Genomic DNA, 22,095 nt, shown 5'->3' with positions numbered 1-22,095 from the left:
GACGCCCGAACCCAATGCTTATGATCCACATCCATCCTTTCATTAGATCACCACCTCTATCCTTTCCAACATCCTCCTCTCCACCACCTCCCCAAACCCGCTCCCCATCATCTTCACCACTACCTGAACATCAGGCGGCTCCGGCACCTCCCTTTCCACCAACCTCGTCAGCGCCGCCGAGTCCCATGCAGCCCCATTTCCGTTCCCATCCGTACTACTACTAGCCACAACGGCGCTGCTGCCCACCGTCGTCTTCGCCTGCGCAATCACCCCCTTGACGTCCTTGCCGCGCCGCACCTGGCCGCCTGTGGGAACTTGGGGGGTGATGAGCGTCTCGTCCATCAGGCTCTGCCAGCGCGAGAGGAACATGCCGGGGCCACACATGCTTGCTTTCTTGTTGCTGTTACTGTTGCTATTTCGCCTGCTGGGGGCTCGAGAACCAAAGGGGGAGCTGGCGGATAGGGAGAATTTGTCTCTTAAGGAAGAAGTTGTTGTTGCTGCTGTTGCGACTTCTGGTAATGAGGACACGGTGGGGGTCGTGAGGTTCATGTCGTTGAGGATGTGTTGCATTCGCTTGAGAGAAAGGTCTTCGAGGGAGGAGAGGTAGGCCGCGTGGGCGTCTGCTGCTGCGAGGACGTCGGGTTTTACTTGGGGAGGGAGGGCGGTGAAAAGCGACTGGATATCGGCGCTTAGACTTCCGGCTGCTCCCTTGCGGAGCTTGGTGTCGATTGCTTGGCTGCTACTGTCGCTTGAGGGAATGGCCCATGATAGTGGTTGCTGCTCGGGCTGCTGACGGAACTGCGCCAGCGTCTTCTTGCAATACTCGAGGAATTCCCCCTTGATTTCAGGGCAGTTCTTGGCCACCTGGTGGAAAAAGTTGTAGGCCGATTGTTTATGTCTCCTAATCAAGCCGACGTAGTCCTCTATGGAAGGAGCGCGGGTCTCGATCGTTGTTTCTGCTGTTAATGTGCTGGAGATCGCCACTGGAGAATCCCTCGCCTTGCTTGTTTCGATAAGGTCGGTTAGGAAGCTTTCTGCTGCAGAGACGTGATCGCGAAGGTCAATGTTCTGGTGAACAGCTCGTATCATGGGCTCGAAACTGCCGATAAAGTCCCGTACGGCCTGGGTGAAGAGATCGGGGTTTTGCTTGCAGAGAATCTTGATGATCTCATCCCGGTCTCGAATTGCAAGCAAGGTTGAGAGGTATTCCAGACATTGCTCGTGCTGTTCCTTGGACAGGGACTCCACAAGCCCACGGCGGGAATTGTTGAAGATGGTGGCAATAATGGACTCGGACCGCTTTATGCTGATGTTCCGGATCCTTAAGTGCTCTTCCCTCGACTTGGCGACGTACTTCTTAATGACTGCGATATGGACCTTAGAGGGACCACCCTTGGCCTTTTCTATCCGTTCAGCGGCCTTCCGGAACTCTGCCATGTCCCACGACAAGACCAGTGAAATGATTCTACGCCTGTTAGTATTAGACTGCCATCTGCATGGAAACTGTAGGTACTTGCCTCTGTAAGAGATTCATGCCATCATCCGCATTTTGTGTCAGCCCGAGCCAGTTAGTAAGGCCTCCGATACTCATTTTGGCCAGGAGGAGCTTCGTGATCCCATTGATCATGCTGGCTGCATTTCCAATTCGAAACGTTTGTTTGATGGCCGAATAAGGTACCATCTTGTGTACGCTCGCCACCATCTGTAACAGATAGGACCCTTCGGGGGAGAGGACGAATACATGGTGCATGAACGTCGCAAGGCTGAAAAGGTGAATTAGTAAAAGAGAACAGAAGGGTAGAATAAAAAGCGGAATCACATACTGAAGGATAATATAGTCCACAGCAGTCTGCACGGCGAGTGAATGGCCTTCAATGTCGGGTTTCTCTGCTATACGATCAAACAACGTTTCAACGAGACTTCCGTAGACAAGTTCGTGCAATACGTCTTCCCAAGCGCGCACAAGGTCTTGTGCTTTCGACCTGTCATAGTGACCCTTTAGGTCCCTGGGTGACCCCTTGGGAAGACCACCGATAAGACCCCGGGAAACAGCTTCGTGAATGACCGAGGCAGCAGTGGCCAAGGTTTTCCTACTACCCAAAGACCCTTTGTCATAGCTCTCGGACAGGTTTGCTTCACCAAATTTGGTCATAATTCCTTGGAACTCGAGTGGCCAGAAATCAGTTGGAAGATCGCGGACTCCTGGCACCGGAAGGACAATGGCGCGCAGCAGGGTTGCCAGAAGCGGAACTGAAGACTCTTTCTTGATGACGGGCTCGGAGGCACCCTCTATCGACGACGCAAAGGGATAGCCATATTTGGAAATAGCATCCGGATTCTTGAAACATTCCACTTCGGAATATGTCCCATAATGTGTGAGAATGTCGAACAAGGCATGTAGTTGAAGCGCGGTAAGGGTGTCTGGAGTGGCTGAGGCTGATGGCGGACAGATACTGGAGCTTTCGCTTCTTGTCATGGTGGAAAGAGCGAAGGAGTTTAGTTTTGTCCTGAGTAAGCTTACTATTACGTAGATAGGTAGCGGTATTGAGTGGTTGAGGTAGACTCTAGGGTGTGATAGGTTGGAGTCTAAATGATGGTCGAGTTATCTCGTGCAGTCGTCGAAAGTCTGGGCCTCGAACTTTGGATGGGAGTTCGGACGGCGTTGCAAGGATCAGCTGGTCGGCACTTGCCGTGGGGTATCTTGAGGTTATTAGGTTGCTTTCCTTGGCATAGACATAGCCGAAAGAGTGGAAAGAAAAGAAGAAAGAACGGGATATGAAAAGGTAGCTAAGAACACTTGATGTATATCAGCGGTATCCGGGGAGACGGTGACAAGTGTTGATGTTGATTAGTTCCGACTTTGGAGGGCTTAGGGGAAGTCGGGCTGGGGCTAGACTTGATCCATTGCCGTGACGTCAGATATTGTACACCGCATCCAGTGGCTCAATATCGCAAGCATTTTGCTTATAGTCCCAAGCGCTTGAAACTCAGGCAATGTAAGGAGAACTCATCACCGATTCAGCCGCTTCACTTCCCTTCCATAACGAGCTCCAAACCTCAGAAGAATTGACCCTCCGAGGTGTCTGGCTCGAGTCCGAGGAACCTGAACGGACGGCCCTCATGCATGATTGTCACATGCGTTTCTTAGCTTCACATGCACGTCCTCTCCCTTATTCTAGGGCGTATGGTAGGATGGGGCGAGGGGGCATTACTGGGTATAACTGTGAACAGATTCAGGATCATCCAAACAGAAAGGGATCAAAGTGCGGTAACGTCAGCGATGTATGTGATCCTGCTTGAATGTCTTCTCATGGGTGTTCCTCAGACCGACAGACTTATATACTATCAGCCTGCAGTTTTTGCAGCAACTTCCAAGGGACTACCGTATCGGCAAGACTATCGAAGGACTGGCGTTATTTGAAGTTCAAAGAAGCTGGATTCGGCGTTGAGCATCTGGGTGGTACCACACGGGCGTGTGAATGATATGCCTTCAACTACAAGTTGTCGTCCATTTGAGTAGGATGGATCAAACCTTTGATTGATTTAATAAGAGATATGGTTTGGGCGAGGAGAGGTGGAAGTACACGACAGTGTCAGCATGGACCGTTAAAAACATTGGTCGAACGTTGGTTGTTGATTATTATACGATCGCTCTTTAGACACATCATGAAAGTCCTGGAGTAACGATTGAAACGTGATATTGATGCATAAAGTCAGTCGCTTTCGCTTTCAGCACGGTTGAGTCTGGGTTGGAGTTGAAGTTCCCCGCACCCGTGTCAAGCTCGACAGCTTGGCATCCATAACGGCCAGGCGGTAGGACTGGGCGAGAAAAGGCTTGTGTGGTCTGCTGCTGCTGGAGCACAGCAACAGCCTGCCATTCAGCATTCAGCGACTCTGGGCTGAGCTGCCCGCCCGCGCGCTCTTGACAACAATTGAACCAACGGACAATCAACGGCTACTGGACAGACAATCTCCCGCTTCCCCACCCCTCATCGCTCTCTGAGTTCGTCCTTCGTTCAAAGTTCCAATCCAATTCCCACACATCATCACGCATTTGCCGCAATCGACACAAAGGCGCCCGCAATACACACGCGTAGCTGCTTACAGACGCCGGTTCCGAATTTGATGAAACTACACCTTTGTTCAGCCCCTCGCTCTCCGCCCCTCGTGTTTCCCCCTCTCTCTTCACCCAAGGTCGTGTCGGAGAGCTTGCTGCCTACGAGTCGTCCTCTGACCCATCTTTCAGCGAGACAAGTCAAAAGTCTTGGCGGGGCGGCGCGTAATTCAGACATAGCAAGCCATCCACCACCGCGGGCCATTGCGTCGAGTCACCCTGCACGGGGGGTCCAGACCACAGCGCGACCAGTCTGACGATCCCAATTCGAGGATATCCTTACACGTACCGACGAAGCAGATATTGGACAGCCAACCGAGACAATGTCAACCACCGACACAGAGGAATCGCAACTACAGCCAGCACAGCTGCTGGTAGACGCCATGTCCAACGACCGTCGTTTCGGCCTCATCCAGGATCCGGCACTAATATCAGAGGACGACGACATGCGCAATCCGTCATCACCGGAAACGATACCCTCCACCCAGGTCGCTGACACGCCAGATGAAGTCGATAACGGTCCTTCGGGGTTCACGTTGCGGGCCAACGAAGAGGGTCCTGTCGATACTATCATTCCCTCGTCTGTGACCCCCCCGCCTTCTTCACAGATGCCCAACGCCGCCGGGACGGGGGCGGCCACCTCGCTAGCTTTTGCAAGCTCACAGCGTTCTGGGTATTTCTCCCCTCCCGCAACGACGGCTATGTTTGGAAGCAAGAGGGAAGCCAATACTGCTCTGGAGTTCAATCCACCCGCGTCACAAGAGATTGCCGACGCGTCTATTGACAAACTTCGCAGCATGCTGCAGACGTGCATTGCGGAGAATGCCAAGCTGAAGATGGAGACCGCCCATCACAAATTGCAATACAACTTGCTTAGCCTCCAGGCCGACGAAGATATGAAGCGAGCGGCTGTCGAACACGAGATGACTCGCAGGGAGGTTGAAGCGCTTAGAGTGGCCGAACACACACGACAGGCACGACGCGACCTCGATGCTGCTTCGGAAACCCAGCAGACAAAGTTCATTCAACTGAAGGCCTTGTACGATCAAAGGGTGGAAGAGGTGGATTTCCTGAACCGAAAACTCAAGGCTGCCAGAAAAATTATACAGCAGAAGGAGGACGAAAACATCAGTCTCTGCGATGAACGGGAACTTCTTTTAAACCGAATTCGTGAGAACCGCGAACACTTCCAGATTCTATGCAGTCCCGGAGGCATGTTCCATGGCGCGACAATAGGGAGGCAGACAGTTGCGGTTACCGCGCCTTCTCAATTGCCACACCACACTCCACCTCGGCCGACACCCCGAACCGTCTATCGGGAAGCTCAAGCTCGCGCCGACAAGGACCACAGCAAAGGCAACTTTACCATGCTTCTTCAAGCTATCGACCAGGAAAATACCAGTGCCCCGTCGACCCCTCGGGGGTTATCTCACAACGCTGCCAGGCATACGCGAAATGCTCAGTCCATGTCGTCGCTTCCCACCACGCCCACTCAGCGCCTGCGTGGTGAGACAGGCGGACTTCTGCCGTCTGTTGATCTGGTGCCACAAACCGAGCCCCCGTACCGTCACAGCCGATATGTGCCTGAGACACCTGTTCGATCTGCGACCCGAGACCGACGCAGGAGCCGGGAAAGCACAATCTCGGCCGAAGATAACGAGGAGCTCGCTCGCCAGGCTCTCCAGTCAGTAGCAGCCGCTTCCTTTGCCTCCCGTAGCTCGCAGCACCAGTTGGGTCCTATGCAACGAAACCCGACCAATGAGGAAGAAGAGGAAGCCTTTGAGAGCCAGGCCAGCCAAGCTGCGACGCAGATGCTTCGTCGCGACCCCCGAGAGAGCTTTGAGGTAGCTAGCTCGGTTGAGCACTCGCGGAACGGCACGCCAGCGCCAGCAGATAAGACTGCAAAGCTGCAGGCGAAGCTGTTTGGCGGGCTCAATAAGAGTGGGGTGTCGAGCGGCGAGAAGCGCAAGTTTGCCGGACACGGTGACCCAATAGAAGAGTTCTCTCTGCGGGATAGGTTGAGCCCGACAAAGAAGCTGAGGACCGTTGGGGGGCTGCGCGATCCGAGCAAGGTTGGACTTGGGATCCAGTACAGCCAAGACGCATAGTGTCGAGATTGCTGGCTCGCTTGCATTACGCCTCAACACCGACGTTTGATATCTTATTTTTTGCTTTTTGTCGTCCCAATCTTGGCTGATGTTGGATTATCGCTTTGGATTATGGAGAATTTCGGACCGGTTTGAGAGCATTGTCGGCTTGAAATCGTTATGTATGGTGTATTGCCTCACGGCAATCTTTGCAAAGAACGATGCATTTACCAGGTGGGAAGAAAAGGGGCATGAGGACAGTCAACTTCGCCTCTCAACATGGTATGAAGAACGGGCTGTTGGATGCAGCGAACGAGAGCATATACTTCTGTACAGTCTGTCATTGTTGGACGAGGGTGTATTGAGTTTCAAGTTCTCCTCTGGGGTCACAAATCGTTGCTATTTGTTTGCCCCGTGTTGTTCTACCCCTGATTTTCTGTTGACATCACTGCGTCTTGGCTTTACCAACGCTTTGTTCACTCTTATAAGGCTGATACGCAGACCCTTTCTGTCCGCTTCTTGGATCACTATTCTTTGCGATGTTGCTGTGTGGTAGATTCGTAGTGCACGGGAAACTTCAACAGGAGGCTAAAAGTGGGACTATAGATCTTCCCCCGGGCTCACTGCTGCCGAGTTACATTGCCGCCGCTGAACCCCCCAAGGTCCCCTTGACCCCGCTGCCGGGCGTGTCATCTCCACTGGAATTCCCCATTTTCCCCATGATTCCTCCATTCCCGACCTTGGAACCCGGCGTGTAAGAGGGCCTCGAGGGTGACAACCTCTCTCACCGTGCTCCGTTCGGTTGTCCAACGCGACGGGCGGGCAACGAGTCGCTCTCCGATCTCGTCCTTGTTAATCCGGCGGTGTTCGGATGCTCGGTTCTTCCTTTCCTTTTATCCTAACAGTTTTCCCGTCTTTCTGTTGTTACTCATCTTCTCTTCTCTGCTTCGTGGTCTTTGCTCGCCAGTTTTTGTATTGTTTCGTGATACCCTCAGTTTCGTCTCATCTACCTATCTCCGGTGACTAGTGTAGCGTGTTAGCTAGCCGTCTTCACCTTTAACAAAGCACAGCACACGAACAGCAACTGAAACGGGTTCGTTTTTCCAAGCAAATCACCAACGGCGAGTTAACCAAACCCGCCAACCATCAAATCAATCACAATGGGCATCCTACCAAAAGGCCTCTCCTCCGTCCTAGCCAAAGCGCCCACTGACGTCGTCATCCTCTCCTCTCTCCGCACTCCCATCACCCGCTCCTACAAGGGTCACCTCAAGGATGCCTACCCGGAAGAGCTCCTCTCCATCGTCCTGCGCGCCACCCTCGACAAAGTCCCCGAGCTCAACCCATCCAAAATCGAAGACGTCGCCGTCGGCGTCGTCCTCTCCGAGCTTGGCGGCTCCAAAGCCGCCCGCATGGCCCTGAACCACGTCGGCTTTGATTCTTCGTCTACTTCCCTCTACACCGTCAACCGCGCCTGCTCCTCTTCGCTGCAAGCCATCGCCTCCATCGCAGCCTCGATCCGCACCGAGGCTATCGATGTCGGCATCGGCGCCGGCATGGAGAGCATGACGCGCAACTACGGCTCGCGCGCGATCCCGATTTCGTACTGGCCTGCTCTCAAGGAGAGTCCCGTCAAGGACGCGCGGGACTGCGTCATGCCCATGGGTTTGACTTCGGAAAACGTCGCGAGCCGGTATGGTGTCTCGCGCGAGGATCAGGATGCGTTTGCCGTCAAGTCGCACCAGTTGGCTGCGCAGGCGCGCGCTGAGGGCAGGTTCAAGGAGGAAATTGTTCCGGTGACGACGCAGTACCAGGAGGTGGATAAGGCCGGGAACAAGGTGGGCGAACCTCAGACTGTCACGGTGACGGAAGACGACGGCATCAGGCCGACGGCGTCGCTGGAGGGCATGGCGAAGCTGAAGCCTGCTTTCAAGCCGGACGGCGCCAGCACGGCGGGTAATTCGAGCCAGGTTAGCGATGGTGCGGCGGCGACGCTGTTGATGAGGAGGAGCACGGCCACGGCGTTGGGATTGGGAGACCGCATCATCGGCAAGTTTGTGGCTGCTAACACGGTGGGGTGCAAGCCGGATGAGATGGGCATCGGCCCCGCGGTGGCTATCCCGAAGCTGTTGGGCCAGCTGGGGTTGGAGAATAAGGATGTGGATAGGTGGGAGATCAACGAGGCTTTTGCCAGTCAGGCAATTTACTGCTTGAGGGAGCTGGGTCTTGAGGAGGCTTGGAAGGATGGTAAGGTTAACCCGGATGGTGGTGCGATTGCTTTGGGTCACCCCTTGGGCGCCACTGGTGCGAGAATGGTGAGCACCTTGTTGCATGGTCTCGGAAGGACGGGTGGTGAGGTTGGTGTGGTCAGCATGTGTGTTGGCACTGGCATGGGCATGGCTGGTGTCTTTGTTAGAGAGTAAGTTTGGGATTATATAAAGCTTTTGTACATTTACTGGGACGCGATATCATGGATGATAAACGAAGTACAAAACGCAACCAACTCTCATTTTATAAGCCGAGTTCGATCAGTGAATTCGTACTGCGAAGGCTCGATTACTTCTACCAAAGCGTCATACAACACCGGATTTTGATGTGAATCGCTTTTCAGCGGTAGAATTCAAATTATTTGATCTATCTGGTTGCGTTTCTGCCTCTGCTCTGGAACTTCGTGATTAAAACTAGAGCACCATAGCCCAGAGTAGTGTTCCTTCCCCATCGTTACCATCCATTAAGTCGCTACCCTACCACTTCCGGCGTAGTTTTCTTTGCATTTCCTAAGCAAACCCGTTGCCTAGATCGCATAGGTTAGAGATTCCACCAGCCTCATTTGTTACCCTCGGACTCTGATTGCTAAAGCTTAACTTCAACGACCACCATATACTGTTCGAAAGAATGCACCCAGATGCCTTCAACCACAGTTACACCTAGAGTCCAAATATGTCTCCAGCCCCAGTATACCAGCCAGCCGTCCTATCATGTGCGAACTCAAGTTTTCTCATCAATCCGAGTCAATAATTTCCTCCTTGATCTTCGTGCTATCCTCCACCAGACCAGTATTGAGATGAAATTCAATAATCGCATCATTCGAATCCTCCGCCATTGTATTGTCTCCGTCATTCGCCAAAGCTCCCAGGCTGAAAGTTGTTGGGATCTTGCTCTCCTCTTTACAACCCGTCTTCGCACCCTCATCCTGATCCAGTTCCTCCACATCGTGCATGGGAACATCACCCGGGCTCATGTCCCACGCAAAATACCATCGATTGAGCATCGGCCTGATTTTCTCCTGCAAGCCAATCTTCTGTTTCCTCAACTCCTCCGAGACGCCGGCTTCGTCGATTCCGCTGCCGTCGCCCTCCAAGCCTTCCATGCTATCGTCAACCTGCTCCTTCTCATACTCGACGATATTGTCCATGATGAGACTGACCTCGGCCTTTAACTTCGCCAATCCTATCATCCAAATTGTTTCCAGTCGCTTCGGAAATTTGTTGATCTCCTCGGCCACTTCCTTCTTTAACTTGGCCACCGCATCCTTGTACGTCTTGTTGTCTTTATGAGTAGAGAACGTTCTCAATATCTTATGCCGCTTTTCCATGGTCCCTTTACCCTTGAGCTTCGGGTCTGAGGCTCTCTTGAACGTCGTCTTCCATTTGGCCTTGATATCAACCGCTAGCTCCTTGTGCACATCATCAGAATTGATAGCGACGTCGTGGAGTGCTTGAGCAACTTGATCTTTGACTTGCTCCTTAATGATTTTCAGGCTGGGGACCTTGGACGTAAGGTAATCCTTCTGCCTAGGGAATTGCTTCTTGAGAACGGTGAGAATGGTATTGATGCGGTGGTCCCATCTGGCGTCAAGTTCGACAAGCGCGGAACCTTCGAGAAGAGGAAGTTGTTCATGTAGAGAATGTACCCATTGGGAGCAAATTTGATTCTTGAAAAGGTGGGCGAGCCCTTCCATCCAGTCATACATCTTTTTCTGGCCCCCGGCACGGCTGAAAAAGACGCCGCCGCCAGCTTTGATGATGGCAAGGAATGTACCGTAGTGGAGTTTCTTATGCGGGTTCTCGCCTTCAGGGTCTTTGTAAATCCAATTTTTCACTTGGTTGACACATTGCTTGATGCAAGTGTCCATTGCTTCGCTAGTGTCTTTGAGGGGGTTGCAGTCAGAGACTTGTTTGGAGAGTTTCTTTTTGTAAGCTCCGAGTTTCTATGTGTCGTAGAGAACGAGTCTGTGTTAGTACGTCCAGTCATGATGGTGATTGTAGGTACAGCTCGAAAGGGCACTGTAATTCGTTAACTCACTTTTTCCAGCAGCTTGTACTCCCCGTCTAGATACTCTTCCCTCAACTCATCCGGCGTCATGTGCAATTTGATTCTCTCGCATTCCTTATCAGACCAAGTCTGTAGGTTATAGTAGAGGCCAATGAGTCTGTGGAGGAGCGCCTTCATATGGCGCTCCCTCTGTGGAATCGTGGCCTCGTACAACCAGCCTTTAAGAGCCGGGATGCCTGTGTAGGCTTCCTCAGGAAACCCCACCATGGGGTCTTCGGGGATTGCATCCGGGTCAACCTCGATTTTTCTCTGCAACGGCCAGTACGCCCTGACGCTGATGGGAAATATCTTCGGAGGACAGAAGGGTGCTGCCGCGCCAGGACAGCTCTTCATGAAAACAGCATGTCGCTCTTTGAGATAACGGTTGATCTCGGTTGCTAAGAGGGCACTTCGAGATTGGACTGCCGTGAAAACCTGTCCCCAGTGTGCTCTTTTTTTCTCCCATGTGAGCTCTTTCTGGAGCTTCAGATGAATTTTCTTTTTGTCGTACAGCTTTCTCAACTCGGCGAGCCTTTTCCTCTTTTCTTCCCCGCTGATCTTCGCGTTCAGTTGCAAGGAATTGCAAACTTTTGCGATCTGGGGCCGCAGTTGATTCAGGGCGGCCTCTTCGCCATTGAGCTTCTTAGTCAGGTCGCTGACCATTTTAATATCCTTCTGCCTTTTCTGGTTTCGTGCTGTAGTCTGCCAGTCAACACCATCGTCGGCCTTGGAAAGCACGACACAGTAACCACGGTCATCGAGCTTTCCACTCATTCGCATGTTTATCTCCTGGTTTTCCGTCATCAGGTTAACCGCTGTCTTTTCACCGGCTGCTCGGACAGAAGGTGTGACGACAATGGACACTGTCAATTTGTTGTAAAACTTCCTGGCGACAGCCGCTCGGGTCTCCACGATTTCACCAAGGCCTGGCAAATCGACTAAGACGATTCCTCCACGGAGGACTTCCGACTTGACATAAACTTTGACGTGGTCAATCAAAGGCCAGACGGCCATTTCACGGGTCTCAGCGCCCGCTCTCCCCGTAATCTCCGTCGTCGTCGCATCTAGATACGGCTTCACCGCTGGTGCAAAAGTCTCAAGATCCGCAGCATTGATTGTTTTTGTTGTGCTGAGCAGCTTCACTGCTGGATCAGTCTTGGCCAGAAGATCCTGCGTGGACTTGCTCTCCAGTTCGATCCGAGTGTAACCCCAAACAGGTCCGATCTTTTCGGCAGTGGCATTGATTCTTTCGGTGATCTCCCCAATGTCATTGTCGTCAGAGCTGTCTCTGTCACCGTCATCTTCTTCAAATTCTCCCCTGCCATTCAACAGCTGGTCCCGCAACTTGATGTCTTGGAAAAATTGGTTCAGCTCATGTTTGACATCCAAGAGCTTGCGAAATGTGATTTCCGCACGAAAGGCCTTCTTCGGATCGTTGGAATAGTTATAGGCAACCTGACAAATTGCAGCTGTGGCAACGAGAGCGTCGTTGGGCGGTAGGAGGTCCTTGTATCCGAGGAGTGCATTTAGTAAAGATGTCTTTCCCGCTCCAGTCTTTCCCTGTACGCCAACGAGGATCTCGAATTGCTTGTGTTCGTCGTTAATTTCGTCTGGGATTGGTCAGCATTTCTCGGACAGATTGAATGATTAGGTACTACATGCACTCACCTGCGTCCTTGAGCCATTGCTTGAGATTCGCTCTCCCGAGTGCCTCCGTATCAGTGCCGTCTTCATCAATATCATCCGTCCCTGGAACTGCCTGTCCAATAAGCTTGGCAATCTCGGAGGAGTACTTGAGGCCAGCATCAAGGCAGTCCTCAAGCATCCGCATGCGAGTTGGCAGCGGGAGGACATCAAGGGCGTCGATGCTCCGAATCGGATCAACCGTATCGGCTAATGACATTTTGAGGCTGCCCACCTTGAATGCTCGTTTTCTTTGTTGAAAATGAGTGATAAGTGAAGTTGTTTCAAATTATAAGGGAGTAAGAGAATCGGTGTTATATTGCCAAATTCACCAAACGGTAAGTTTGGACAGCCCAAGTTGAGAGAATCAATGTGACTGAAATACGAGAGATATCTGCCCGGCCAATACTGTGTTTGAGAAGGGAATGAAGGGCGACAACGAAGGGAACTTCGAGATGTCAAGATGGATATATCGTGGTGTTGAAGAAAGCTGGGAAGTTGGGCTGTGAGATGGAGATGTAGAAGAAAGATCTGGAAAAGAAGTCGGGAAGAGAAGACGTCAATGTATAGATTATGAGAGGGCGGGGGAAAGAGAAAGAGAACGGGGAAGAGGAAGAGCAAGAGTGAAGATATATGCCGTGAGAGGATGGAGGAGAAAAAGGCGGACCGAGAAAAGAATACAAGAAAGATCAAAATATAGCCCGCAAGAGCATAGAGGAGGAGCGCGGTAGATACAAGTTGGTGGTTGGGATGACCAGGGTACCAAAGTTTGACGTCGAGGTCAGGCGGAAGGACTTGAGACAAGATGGAAGATGGAATGAGAGCAAATGCGATGTTTGATGGCGTTTGATATACACCGTACCGGACCAGACAGAAGCGAAGTGGCGATGTTGCATTCAACTTGTATCCTTTATGTCTGAGTGATCCATCGGAATGAGATTCCATCATTCTGCTGTCTAGATAGAAGTCACTTGTAAGGTCGGCTCCATAACAGGAATCGGAAATGTCGAGAGAGACGCACACGCTGTACAAACGTATCGACGACGGCTTCAAGCCGCGCCGCAAAGATCGTGGAGTTATGACCATCGCGAAAGAGCCATCTCGGGCTGGTGGCAGACTTGCAGGAGGAAAACCGGATGAAAGATGGAGCGTTTACGTTGCAAAGAAGCTAAGATAGAATGACACTGTCAGCGACGAACAGAGGTAGTTGAATCTCGGATGAAATATACCGGCCGTCTCACCAAGTGTCCATCGGCATCACTCCGTCGACATCGAGCTCACGGTGACATGTCCTTGATAGATTGGTGACACTACACATCTGGTGGAAAACGACTGCGTGGAGAATTTCTTTTGGCAGACAAGTGATGATCGGTTGATTGAGAGAGAAATCTTGACGAGTGTCGTGTGCTCCAAGAGCTTTCATGCCCTTCCCCATCAACAATACATCGCGCCTTCCCGCTGCTAAAACACAAACCGTAGCACTAAGCACTAGGCAAATATTCAAATGTTGAGTAATGTTACGATTCCCATATTATTACGTACAGGATAAAATACATAAATTCCAACAATGCGTCGCAATGCTGCCCAAAACCTCACAAATGGCGTCGTAACTGACTTGCTAGTAAGAAACAAACAGGCTGAAACTGGCCGACCGCACACCTCCGACCGCCGCCTGATATCCCCCAAAGCAATGCATGTTGCGTGAAGCCAAAAAAAATCAATAAAAATCCTCTCCCAAGTAGTTGAAGTCAAATTCGTTCCGCCGGGTATCAAATTCAAGTTGTGTCGTCAAAAAAATAGTCGTACAGTCCCCTTACAAGAAAAGGACGAAATGGATGCCGTTGGGGCATAATGGCTGAGTGGAGGTTGTAGCGAGTAACTGAGTAATCGCAAGTAGGGACAGTGATGTATGTAGGTTCATGTCGGTGGGATGTATCGATGTTTGTCTTTTGGATCGGCCCAGTGAAGGTGCTCGAAAGGGGTGGATGCGATGGAGCTTAGACGCAGGAGGAGCACTGGTGGTGGGCGCAGTGGCAGCAGGAGTTGCTGATGACGAGCATGGTCTTGCACTGGCAGCAGCGAGGGGCCATGGAGGGAACGAGGACGACGGGTGTCTTGACTTCCATTTCTACAGAAAGCATATGTGAGCAGTTGTTCCTGACTGGGGTCATGTACTCCATGGTTGACTTACTGAATGGGTGAGAAGGACAGTAGATTTGAATTGTGGTTAAAGTGATGTTGTGGTTTGATAGTACCAGGCAGCTAGATTGCAATTTGGAGTCTTTTTTTTTTTTTTGGTGATGGACAGAAGAGGGTGCTCAAGAACAAAGACGTTCAACACAATGGAGGTGGTGGGAGAGGGATATATAGACGTGGAAGGCTGGGCTTTCGTCCGATATCAGTGGCAAACGTTGACTGAAAGTAAACTGTAACAAGAAAAGAAAATGACGAATCAAAGAAAAGATGGGATTCCCTATCAGTCTCTCGGACGCCGCATCTCGGAGCTTCATGCCTTGCCAAGCTTACGTAGCTTACCACCTTGGCCAGGAAAAACCTTATTGGAGATCCTCCAGAATTCCCCCCCGCCGCCTATCATGCCGGTGGGTGTGAAGCCTCCGGATCGGGAAAAAGCCCTTGAATACGGGAGAAATAGGAAACAAATCGCATGCCTGGCCTGGCCACAGATGGACTTACACAGTTAGTGTACCCTGCCGCTCGTGTGGACACGGCTTGCCGCAGCGAGCTGGGCAGATGTGTGGGCAGATGGTGGGATGGTGGTGCGAAACCGGGGAGATCCCCCCCATATTTTCGAGACAATTGGAGCTTCTTGGCCTTGGGAGCTCATGTCGAGGACGGAAGCCAAGTAAACGCCAAAGTTACAATATGCACCAGCATCTGCAAGTGGGCCGCAAGTGTGCTGCATCACTGCCCTTGGTGCGTTAGTGGTTGGGGCGGGGGTGCAGTGATCGGAGCCTTCCCCGCAATTCTTAAAGCCGGACTGGGGTGTTTTGACGCTCGGAACGGCTGGGGGAGCTGGGTCTACTGTGTACATTACATACTGGGGAGCGAGGATTGAGACGACCAAAGAAGATGGAGGACTTCCGCTTGTCTACAAGACGTCCAATGAGAGCATGCGATGAGCTATGCAGATTTGGTAAACGCTTATTTCAGAACGAGGCGTGGGGGAAAGGGTGTGAGGGTCCTCTGATAGTCGAGTCCAGTCCCAGATTCAGTCCAGGGTATTCATCGCGAGGCGCCGGTGGCTGAAGGACGGTAAGACGGGTGTTTGCAGAACACAAACGTCTCAAAGAGCGTGGAACCGGGGTTGTCCGTTAGTCGATTTTCGGACGCTTCTTTGTCCTAAACTGCTCATCCAACTGCCATATCAACCCACCATCCCATAGGCTGATGGTGCTAGGTAGGTGGTGCTTGTTGGTGGTAATGATGGTGTACCACACGCATGCGTTGGTAGAAAATAAAGAAAATGGCGCCGTCGTCATCGCGCATAAAGTGGATTCCACGGGAACGAGGAGGCCAAGACAGTTAGGACCACGACTCCGAGGATGGAAACTTTCGGAGAGGCAACATTCGGCGTCTGCGTAGTGTAGTGTGTGATGTCTTTGGAGCGAAACGGAGCACATGCCCAACTACTCAGTGTACGTGTTGTCGTTGTGTTGACCACGTGTATGACGATCAGGATTATCCCGTGTACTAGTGTAGTGCTGCTGCTGTAGTGTAGGTAGTCTATAAATCCTGCCAACAACTGCTACGACTTTTCGTAAATATTTGCCTTGTTGGCAGGGAACGGAAGTCGTCCAACGCCGAGTTGGCCGGAATCCACTGAATCAGGGCAGTGGTGGTTTGCCAAGATGCATCGTTTTTGGCTTACTTCGTCAAGCGCCAATGACCTTGGCCAAGCCAACCCTGACTTTTGAGGCTTAGATGCGCCCAAAGACCAAAAAATGTCCACAAAGGGCGAAGGCATAGACATGGTTCAATGGGCGTCTTAGCTAATCCATGGGAAGCATACCTTTGGAGACAACTTTGGGTCACGATACATCCCGCCAGGTTCGTGAGCGAAGAACAAAGGAAGTAAACTGTTCGAAATCGGATTCCAACATAAAGTTTCGTCATGATGGGGGGGAAAATGGCCCGTCTACGGCGTCGTGCAAAAGCACCACAAAGCCGTGTGGAAAACGGGACCACCTGCCACATGGATTGGATGCTTGCGGGGCTCGCGGGGAACATCAAAAGTGGAGAAGTCTTGCAGTTGCCCCACATGGCGGGGTGCACGACCCTTCACTCCATCCCATTTCCTTCCTTCGTGACACAGACAGACTCCCTTTCTCTTTTCGCTGTGGATTGCTCCAGTCCAAAGCTTAACATCTCGCTTCAGGGCGTCACCATTCAGCCTCACGTCCTGCTGCCTGCCAACGACATGGAAGAGGGACCGATGTGTGCAGCTATCTTTCCAGCGTGTTTGTCAGGCCTTTTTTGCCGGGTTGCCGACGCCAAGGGGTCCCGGTCATCGGCGTTGGACTCAGCCAGTCTCATCGCAATCGAACAAAGAAAGCCGATTGGCTCTTGTGCTGCGACACACTCGAGGCAACACAGCAGCAACATGCAAATCGGTATTCACTGCCACTGATTCGGTCATTGGTCAATTCCTCATTTTGCAAATAATTGTTTTGTCCACCAAACCCCATAAAAACCAGCTTCGATTGGAATATGCGCTGTGTTGCCAAGCGCTGGGCGATTTCCAAAGCCGCCTCTTCTCCGGATAGCGGCCCTCACTGGTCCCCGGCTCTATGGGTTATTCTCGGTCTTTTCTCCGGGTGAGTAAACGGACGAATAACGGAAGACCCTCTCGGACCTCGGCCATGAGCCGTATCGTTCTCCATACATTCTAGTTCGATCCATAGTACACTAATTTCTCAAGGAAGGCAAACGTCTCGAGGGATGAACTAGTTTGTTTGCTAGCTGAGTTGGCTGCCTCTTTACGTTTGAGCAGATCGCGGTTGTGACTTTATAAGCGCTGTCTTGCATCAGACAAGGCGTCACATGTTTGTTGGTCTGAGCTGCATCTGAATGGACATCCGATGGTGATTCACAACGGCAGGACCAACGAACCTTCTCCAGCGGTTAAAGAAACAGCAGAGCAACTTCCTTGTATTTCGGTGCATGCACTTAGCGACTGGGATCTTCTCAGCTGCCTTGGAACAACATCAGCAACGGCAACACCGTCACATCGTCACATTTATTTCAAGGTGGGAATCGTAGGTAGGTACCAACCTAACCTGAACATCTTCAATACCGGCAGTGTGGTTCTTATCAGTTGCACACAGATAGCTGCCCGTCCAGTCACATCGGCGTTCTGCCGTCAGCTCGGCCCCCCAACGACCTGCAGCCTTTCGGATATCTTCCGAAACACCTTGTCGCCTATCAAACTTCTCAAACAAACCTAACCCATCCAATCCATCCAACATGACCGCCCCGATCACCATCCCCATAGTATCCGCACCATCATCCTCACACTCAACCTCGCCAAGCTCCAGCTCAGAAATTCAACCCGCCGCCCCTAAGCTCGAAATTCACCCCCTCCCTTCTCACACTTCCGGTCTCCTCCTCCGCTTGATTCCCCCTCGGTCTCCCCCCAACCTTCCAGACCCAAACTTCCACCATGTCCCCTGCGACATTGTCCTCGCCATCGATGTCTCAGGCAGCATGTCCGCCGACGCCCCGGTGCCCACCACCACTTCTGCCGACTACACAAACGAACAGCCCGAGCACAACGGCCTCTCAGTTCTAGACCTAGTCAAGCACGCAGCCCGTACCATCGTCTCCACGCTCAACTCCTCCGACCGTCTAGGCATCGTCACTTTTTCCACCGAAGCCAAAGTCCTGCAACCCTTGATGCCGATGACAGCGCTCAACAAGAAGAAAACAGAAAGAAATCTGGGCGGGATGCAACCCTCTAGCGCGACGAATCTGTGGGGAGGGATCGTGGAGGGTTTGAAACTTTTTGACGGACAAAGTGGCAGGATGCCGGCGCTGATGGTCTTGACGGATGGCATGCCGAATCACATGTGTCCGGCGCAGGGGTACGTGGCGAAGCTGAGAGCGATGGAAACGTTGCCGGCGGCGATTCATACGTTTGGATTTGGGTATAGTTTGAGAAGTGGGTTGTTGAAGAGCGTGGCGGAGATTGGAGGGGGTGGTTATTCGTTTATTCCGGATGCGGGGATGATTGTAGGTTTTTCCCTTTCTTTTGTTGGTGACCTGTTCTGGAGAGTAAATTGCTGACTGCGAGACTAGGGAACTGTGTTCGTTCATTCGGTTGCAAACCTCCAGTCAACGTTCGCGAATAATGTGGTTTTACGCCTTACCTACCCCAAGTATTTGGGTCTTGAGGAGACAACGGGAGAGTCGGTGGACAAAGTAGAGTCTGTCCAGCTCGAGAAGGGGGATGTGGACCCCGACTCATCGATGCAACTCACCCTCAACCTCAGCACCCTTCAATACGGCCAATCCCGCGACATCTTCCTCCGTTACGACAGCAAGGCCCAGGATGCCATTGCCGACGGTTTCGACTTTGAGTCCCCTCCCTCCGTGTTCGCCACGCTCGATTACCAACACTTCACAAATATCATCAACACCCTGATGTCAGAGTGTAATGACATCTTCCGACCAAATCCCCAAGTCAAGCAGCTAACCACCGCGCAAACCGCCTACCACATCTCCCGCTCCGCCCTCATCTCCTTCCTTTCCTCCCTTCACCGCCTTCGCCCCGATGGCGAACACCAACCGCGCTCCTTCAACCCCGGCCTTGCCACCTCCCTGCAAACCTTTCTTTCCACCCTGCCCGCCGCCCAACCCGCCTTCGCCTCCGATCCGCACTGCCGCTCGCTAGTCCAAGACCTCATCGGCAGCAAGTCCGCCGTCAACGACGCCAACCAAGACGGCCAAGTCACCCTGGCCCTGACCGAAGAGGACTTTTACAACCGCTGGGGCATCCACTACCTACCTTCTCTCGCGGGGGCGCACGCCAGGCAGGTGTGCAACAGCTTCAAGGACCCTGGCCCGCTGATGTACGGCGCGGAGAGCCCGCTGCTCGTTAGATGTCGAGATCGGCTGGATGCGGCGTTTGATTCGCTGCCGGCGCCGAAGCCGAGTAGGACCACGGGGTTCCAGGGCGAAATTAGTATGCGGGCGTATAATAGCAGTGGCAATCCTTGCTTTGCTGGGGAGATGAGGGTGAGGGTTGGTGTTGCCGTTACTGAAGATGTGGCTGCGGATAGCGATCAGTTGGTGACAAAGGAGATTGAGATCAGTAGGCTGCGGAGGGGAATGATGGTGCAGACGCCAAAGGGGTTCAGGAAGGTAAGAGCCGTTCTGAAGACGCCTGTTTGCGAGGAGAGCATGTGCTTGGTTATGGCTAGGGATGAAGGGGCAAGACGACTGCTGGTTACGCCGTGGCATCCTGTTTCGCTTGATGCAAAGGACTGGGCGTTCCCAAGGGTTGTTGCGCTCGGCGACTACGTCAGTTACACCGGGGATATCTACTCGGTCCTGCTGTCAGCTGATCCGGATGTGGACGCCCATGCCATCATGGTTGAGGGCGTGTGGGCAGTCACGCTAGGCCATGGGCTGACGGGAACGGGAGAAGGTGTCGTGACAGCTGCGGAAGATGTGAGGACGCATCGCTTCTTCGGTGACTACAAGCTTGTCCTTAGGAACCTTGAGCGGTTGCAGAGCAGCCCCGATGGGTTGATTTTGGGTGAAGGTGTGGATAGAGATTTACAAACTGGTCTGGTGAAAGGGTTCAGGGGCAAGACATCGGCACCTGTCAACCACCATGGCGATTGATAACATGTTGGAGGTCATGCCGAATTAGAGGTGAACACCTATGATGGGCTGTTTGGCTTCGACCGATAGGAACTAATGGGGTCCATAAATGGAATGAGGGGAATGGGAGAAGTCAAGTCATGACAAATAGCCAGACTATACTTAGAGGACAATAAACAAAAAGAAGCATCCAATCAATGGCTGCGGAGTCTTCATCACTTTTGGTAAGTGTCTTGTCGGATGTGAAAGCTGCATCGAGTTGAACCCTTTTGAGGACCTTTGTGACTTATACGTCTTCCATGCAATGACGTCGCACGATTGTGCACTAGAAGCTGTTCTGCATCGATGCGATGCAGTCTCGAGTTCCCTCTTGACGGCAGTTTCATAGGAGTTGCAAACATGAAGTTTCAAAGGAACCAATCGGCCAGCGCCGACTTCTCTCGGTGCAAGTTGTTGACCATGATAAACGCTGTAAATGTTGTTTTATTTACCACTGTCGCCGCACCTCCATGAACGTCGAGGACGTTTTGTAGGCAAAGACGAGCTCGACCAAACTGAGGCATCGCTGCCAATTGAAAAGTGGAGAATATGGTTGTGTGCGCACAGAATGGCAGCCGCCTGACGGCTGGCACAGGCTGGATTCTGCCCAAGCAAGGGCGAGTCTGCCCCACCGGCAGGCCGGTCGAATCACCAATCCCCACCGCCCTCCATAGGGTTTTCAAGCCCTGCCAAAAATTTGGCCAGCGACTCCTCCGTGCCGTGTTGACCTCGAAATTGCATCTGCCTTTACTGACCGGCGGCACCTCTTCGACAATCAAGAGCGCTTGATCCACAACCGTCACAATGGTGAGTACCGAATTGCTGCTGGACGATTGCGACAGCAGACGTCCTGTTATTTTTACGATGGGAAGCCAGTTTGACTGACCGCGACTTTTTTTGGTGTAAATAGGCGATCAAGCACAACCAGCAGATTCCCAACAACCGTGAGCATCCCCATCCCGAACGATAGCCCGACAATGACGACGACGACGACGACGACGACTTTTGACCTCGAAAACAACGACATGGACTGACTCGAATTTTTCAGACTTCCGCAAGGATTGGCAGAGGCGCGTCAGGTGCCACTTCGACCAGGTTCGTTAAAACCACACACAGAACGGGGGAGGACGATACTGCGAGCTGGGAACTCTGATTCTGACGGATGGGAAAACAAATAGGCTGGCAAGAAGGCTTCCCGCCGTGTCGCTCGCCAGGCCAAGGCTGCTGCTCTTGCCCCTCGCCCGGTTGACAAGCTCCGCCCCATTGTCCGGTGCCCGTTAGTACAACCTTGCATTCCGACGATATTCGAAGAGAGCGTGGAGATCTGACAGCAGCTGTGTGCAGCACCATCAAGTACAACCGCCGCACCCGCCTCGGCCGTGGTTTCTCCCTCGCTGAGCTCAAGGTACGATTGATCCGAGAGAACCCTGAGAGATGGGAATGCAGCGCGGCTCTCTGACACGGATACAAACTATAGGCTGCCGGTATCCCCAAGCTTGTTGCTCCCACCATCGGCATCTCGGTTGACCCCCGCCGCGCCAACCTCTCCGAGGAGTCCCTTGCCGCCAATGTCGAGCGCCTGAAGGCCTACCAGGCCCGCCTCGTCGTCTTCCCCCGCAAGTCCAACAAGCCCAAGAAGGCCGATACCCCCAAGGACCAGCAGACCGGCGAGTTCGTCAAGAGCGTCGAGGCCGTTTTCGGCGTCGAGCGCCCCATCGTCTCTGGCTTCAAGGAGATCCCCAAGTCCGAGCTCCCCTCCAACATCGAGGGTGGTGCTTTCCGCGCTCTCCGCAAGGCTCGCTCCGACGCCAAGCTCATTGGTGTCCGCGAGAAGCGCGCCAAGGACAAGGCTGCTGCCGAGGCCGAGAAGAGCAAGTAAATTGCTCCTCTTGGACGGGGTGGTTGAAGCGGCATCTCTGTGGCGGTGTTTGGCTGGTCTGGTCTCGGTTATGCTTTTCCTTGTCACCTGGGCGAGGACCACCATGTTGGACATCCTCGACCAAGGGCCGTGTA

General features: G+C 52.6%; 8 protein-coding genes across 8 annotated transcripts; 4 read left to right on the top strand and 4 right to left on the bottom strand.

The window, feature by feature from the left end:
• Window positions 1-42: 42 nt before the first annotated feature.
• On the bottom strand, window positions 43-2,476 carry B0T23DRAFT_315692 (PX-associated-domain-containing protein; the record flags this gene model as incomplete). The annotated part of the gene is made up of 3 exons (XM_062834876.1): window positions 43-1,485; window positions 1,514-1,763; window positions 1,824-2,476. The coding sequence occupies 3 exons, from the start codon at window positions 2,474-2,476 to the stop codon at window positions 43-45; spliced, it is 2,346 nt and encodes a 781-aa protein (XP_062693126.1).
• A 526-nt stretch (window positions 2,477-3,002) lies between these two features.
• B0T23DRAFT_380200 (uncharacterized protein) lies at window positions 3,003-3,738 on the top strand. Its single transcript, XM_062837194.1, has one exon. The coding sequence runs from the start codon at window positions 3,155-3,157 to the stop codon at window positions 3,419-3,421; it is 267 nt and encodes an 88-aa protein (XP_062693125.1). The 5' UTR covers window positions 3,003-3,154; the 3' UTR covers window positions 3,422-3,738.
• Window positions 3,556-6,222, top strand: B0T23DRAFT_404692 (uncharacterized protein; the record flags this gene model as incomplete). The annotated part of the gene is made up of 3 exons (XM_062838925.1): window positions 3,556-3,625; window positions 3,782-3,837; window positions 4,387-6,222. The coding sequence occupies 3 exons, from the start codon at window positions 3,556-3,558 to the stop codon at window positions 6,220-6,222; spliced, it is 1,962 nt and encodes a 653-aa protein (XP_062693124.1).
• Window positions 6,223-6,318: 96 nt separating this feature from the next.
• B0T23DRAFT_412677 (uncharacterized protein) lies at window positions 6,319-6,917 on the bottom strand (the record flags this gene model as incomplete). The annotated part of the gene is made up of 2 exons (XM_062839492.1): window positions 6,433-6,917; window positions 6,319-6,397 (listed from the first exon to the last, which is right to left on the bottom strand). Exons 1-2 carry the CDS (start codon window positions 6,543-6,545, stop codon window positions 6,319-6,321), a joined length of 192 nt encoding a protein of 63 aa, XP_062693123.1. The 5' UTR covers window positions 6,546-6,917.
• Window positions 6,918-6,926: 9 nt separating this feature from the next.
• Window positions 6,927-8,802, top strand: B0T23DRAFT_380198 (3-ketoacyl-CoA thiolase). Its single transcript, XM_062837193.1, has one exon. The coding sequence runs from the start codon at window positions 7,362-7,364 to the stop codon at window positions 8,622-8,624; it is 1,263 nt and encodes a 420-aa protein (XP_062693122.1). The 5' UTR covers window positions 6,927-7,361; the 3' UTR covers window positions 8,625-8,802.
• A 334-nt stretch (window positions 8,803-9,136) lies between these two features.
• Window positions 9,137-12,418, bottom strand: B0T23DRAFT_358407 (uncharacterized protein; the record flags this gene model as incomplete). The annotated part of the gene is made up of 3 exons (XM_062836205.1): window positions 9,137-10,374; window positions 10,503-12,125; window positions 12,184-12,418. 3 exons carry the CDS (start codon window positions 12,416-12,418, stop codon window positions 9,203-9,205), a joined length of 3,030 nt encoding a protein of 1,009 aa, XP_062693121.1. The 3' UTR covers window positions 9,137-9,202.
• A 1,697-nt stretch (window positions 12,419-14,115) lies between these two features.
• On the bottom strand, window positions 14,116-14,460 carry B0T23DRAFT_316525 (uncharacterized protein; the record flags this gene model as incomplete). Its single annotated transcript, XM_062834939.1, has 2 exons — window positions 14,116-14,326; window positions 14,390-14,460. Coding segments are annotated over 2 exons (282 nt in total), but the record flags the coding sequence as incomplete, so codon positions are not given.
• A 3,222-nt stretch (window positions 14,461-17,682) lies between these two features.
• On the top strand, window positions 17,683-21,961 carry B0T23DRAFT_316399 (ribosomal protein L13e-domain-containing protein; the record flags this gene model as incomplete). Its single annotated transcript, XM_062834928.1, has 6 exons — window positions 17,683-18,447; window positions 18,514-19,981; window positions 21,131-21,177; window positions 21,261-21,358; window positions 21,427-21,487; window positions 21,560-21,961. 6 exons carry the CDS (start codon window positions 17,683-17,685, stop codon window positions 21,959-21,961), a joined length of 2,841 nt encoding a protein of 946 aa, XP_062693119.1.
• Between the last annotated feature and the right edge of the window lie 134 nt (window positions 21,962-22,095).

This window comes from Neurospora hispaniola, assembly GCF_033458365.1.
Source record: "Neurospora hispaniola strain FGSC 10403 chromosome Unknown B0T23scaffold_4, whole genome shotgun sequence".
NCBI classification, from domain to species: domain Eukaryota; kingdom Fungi; phylum Ascomycota; class Sordariomycetes; order Sordariales; family Sordariaceae; genus Neurospora; species Neurospora hispaniola.
The sequence above is the reverse complement of the archived record's forward strand: the minus strand, read 5'-3'. Positions and strand labels throughout refer to the sequence as shown.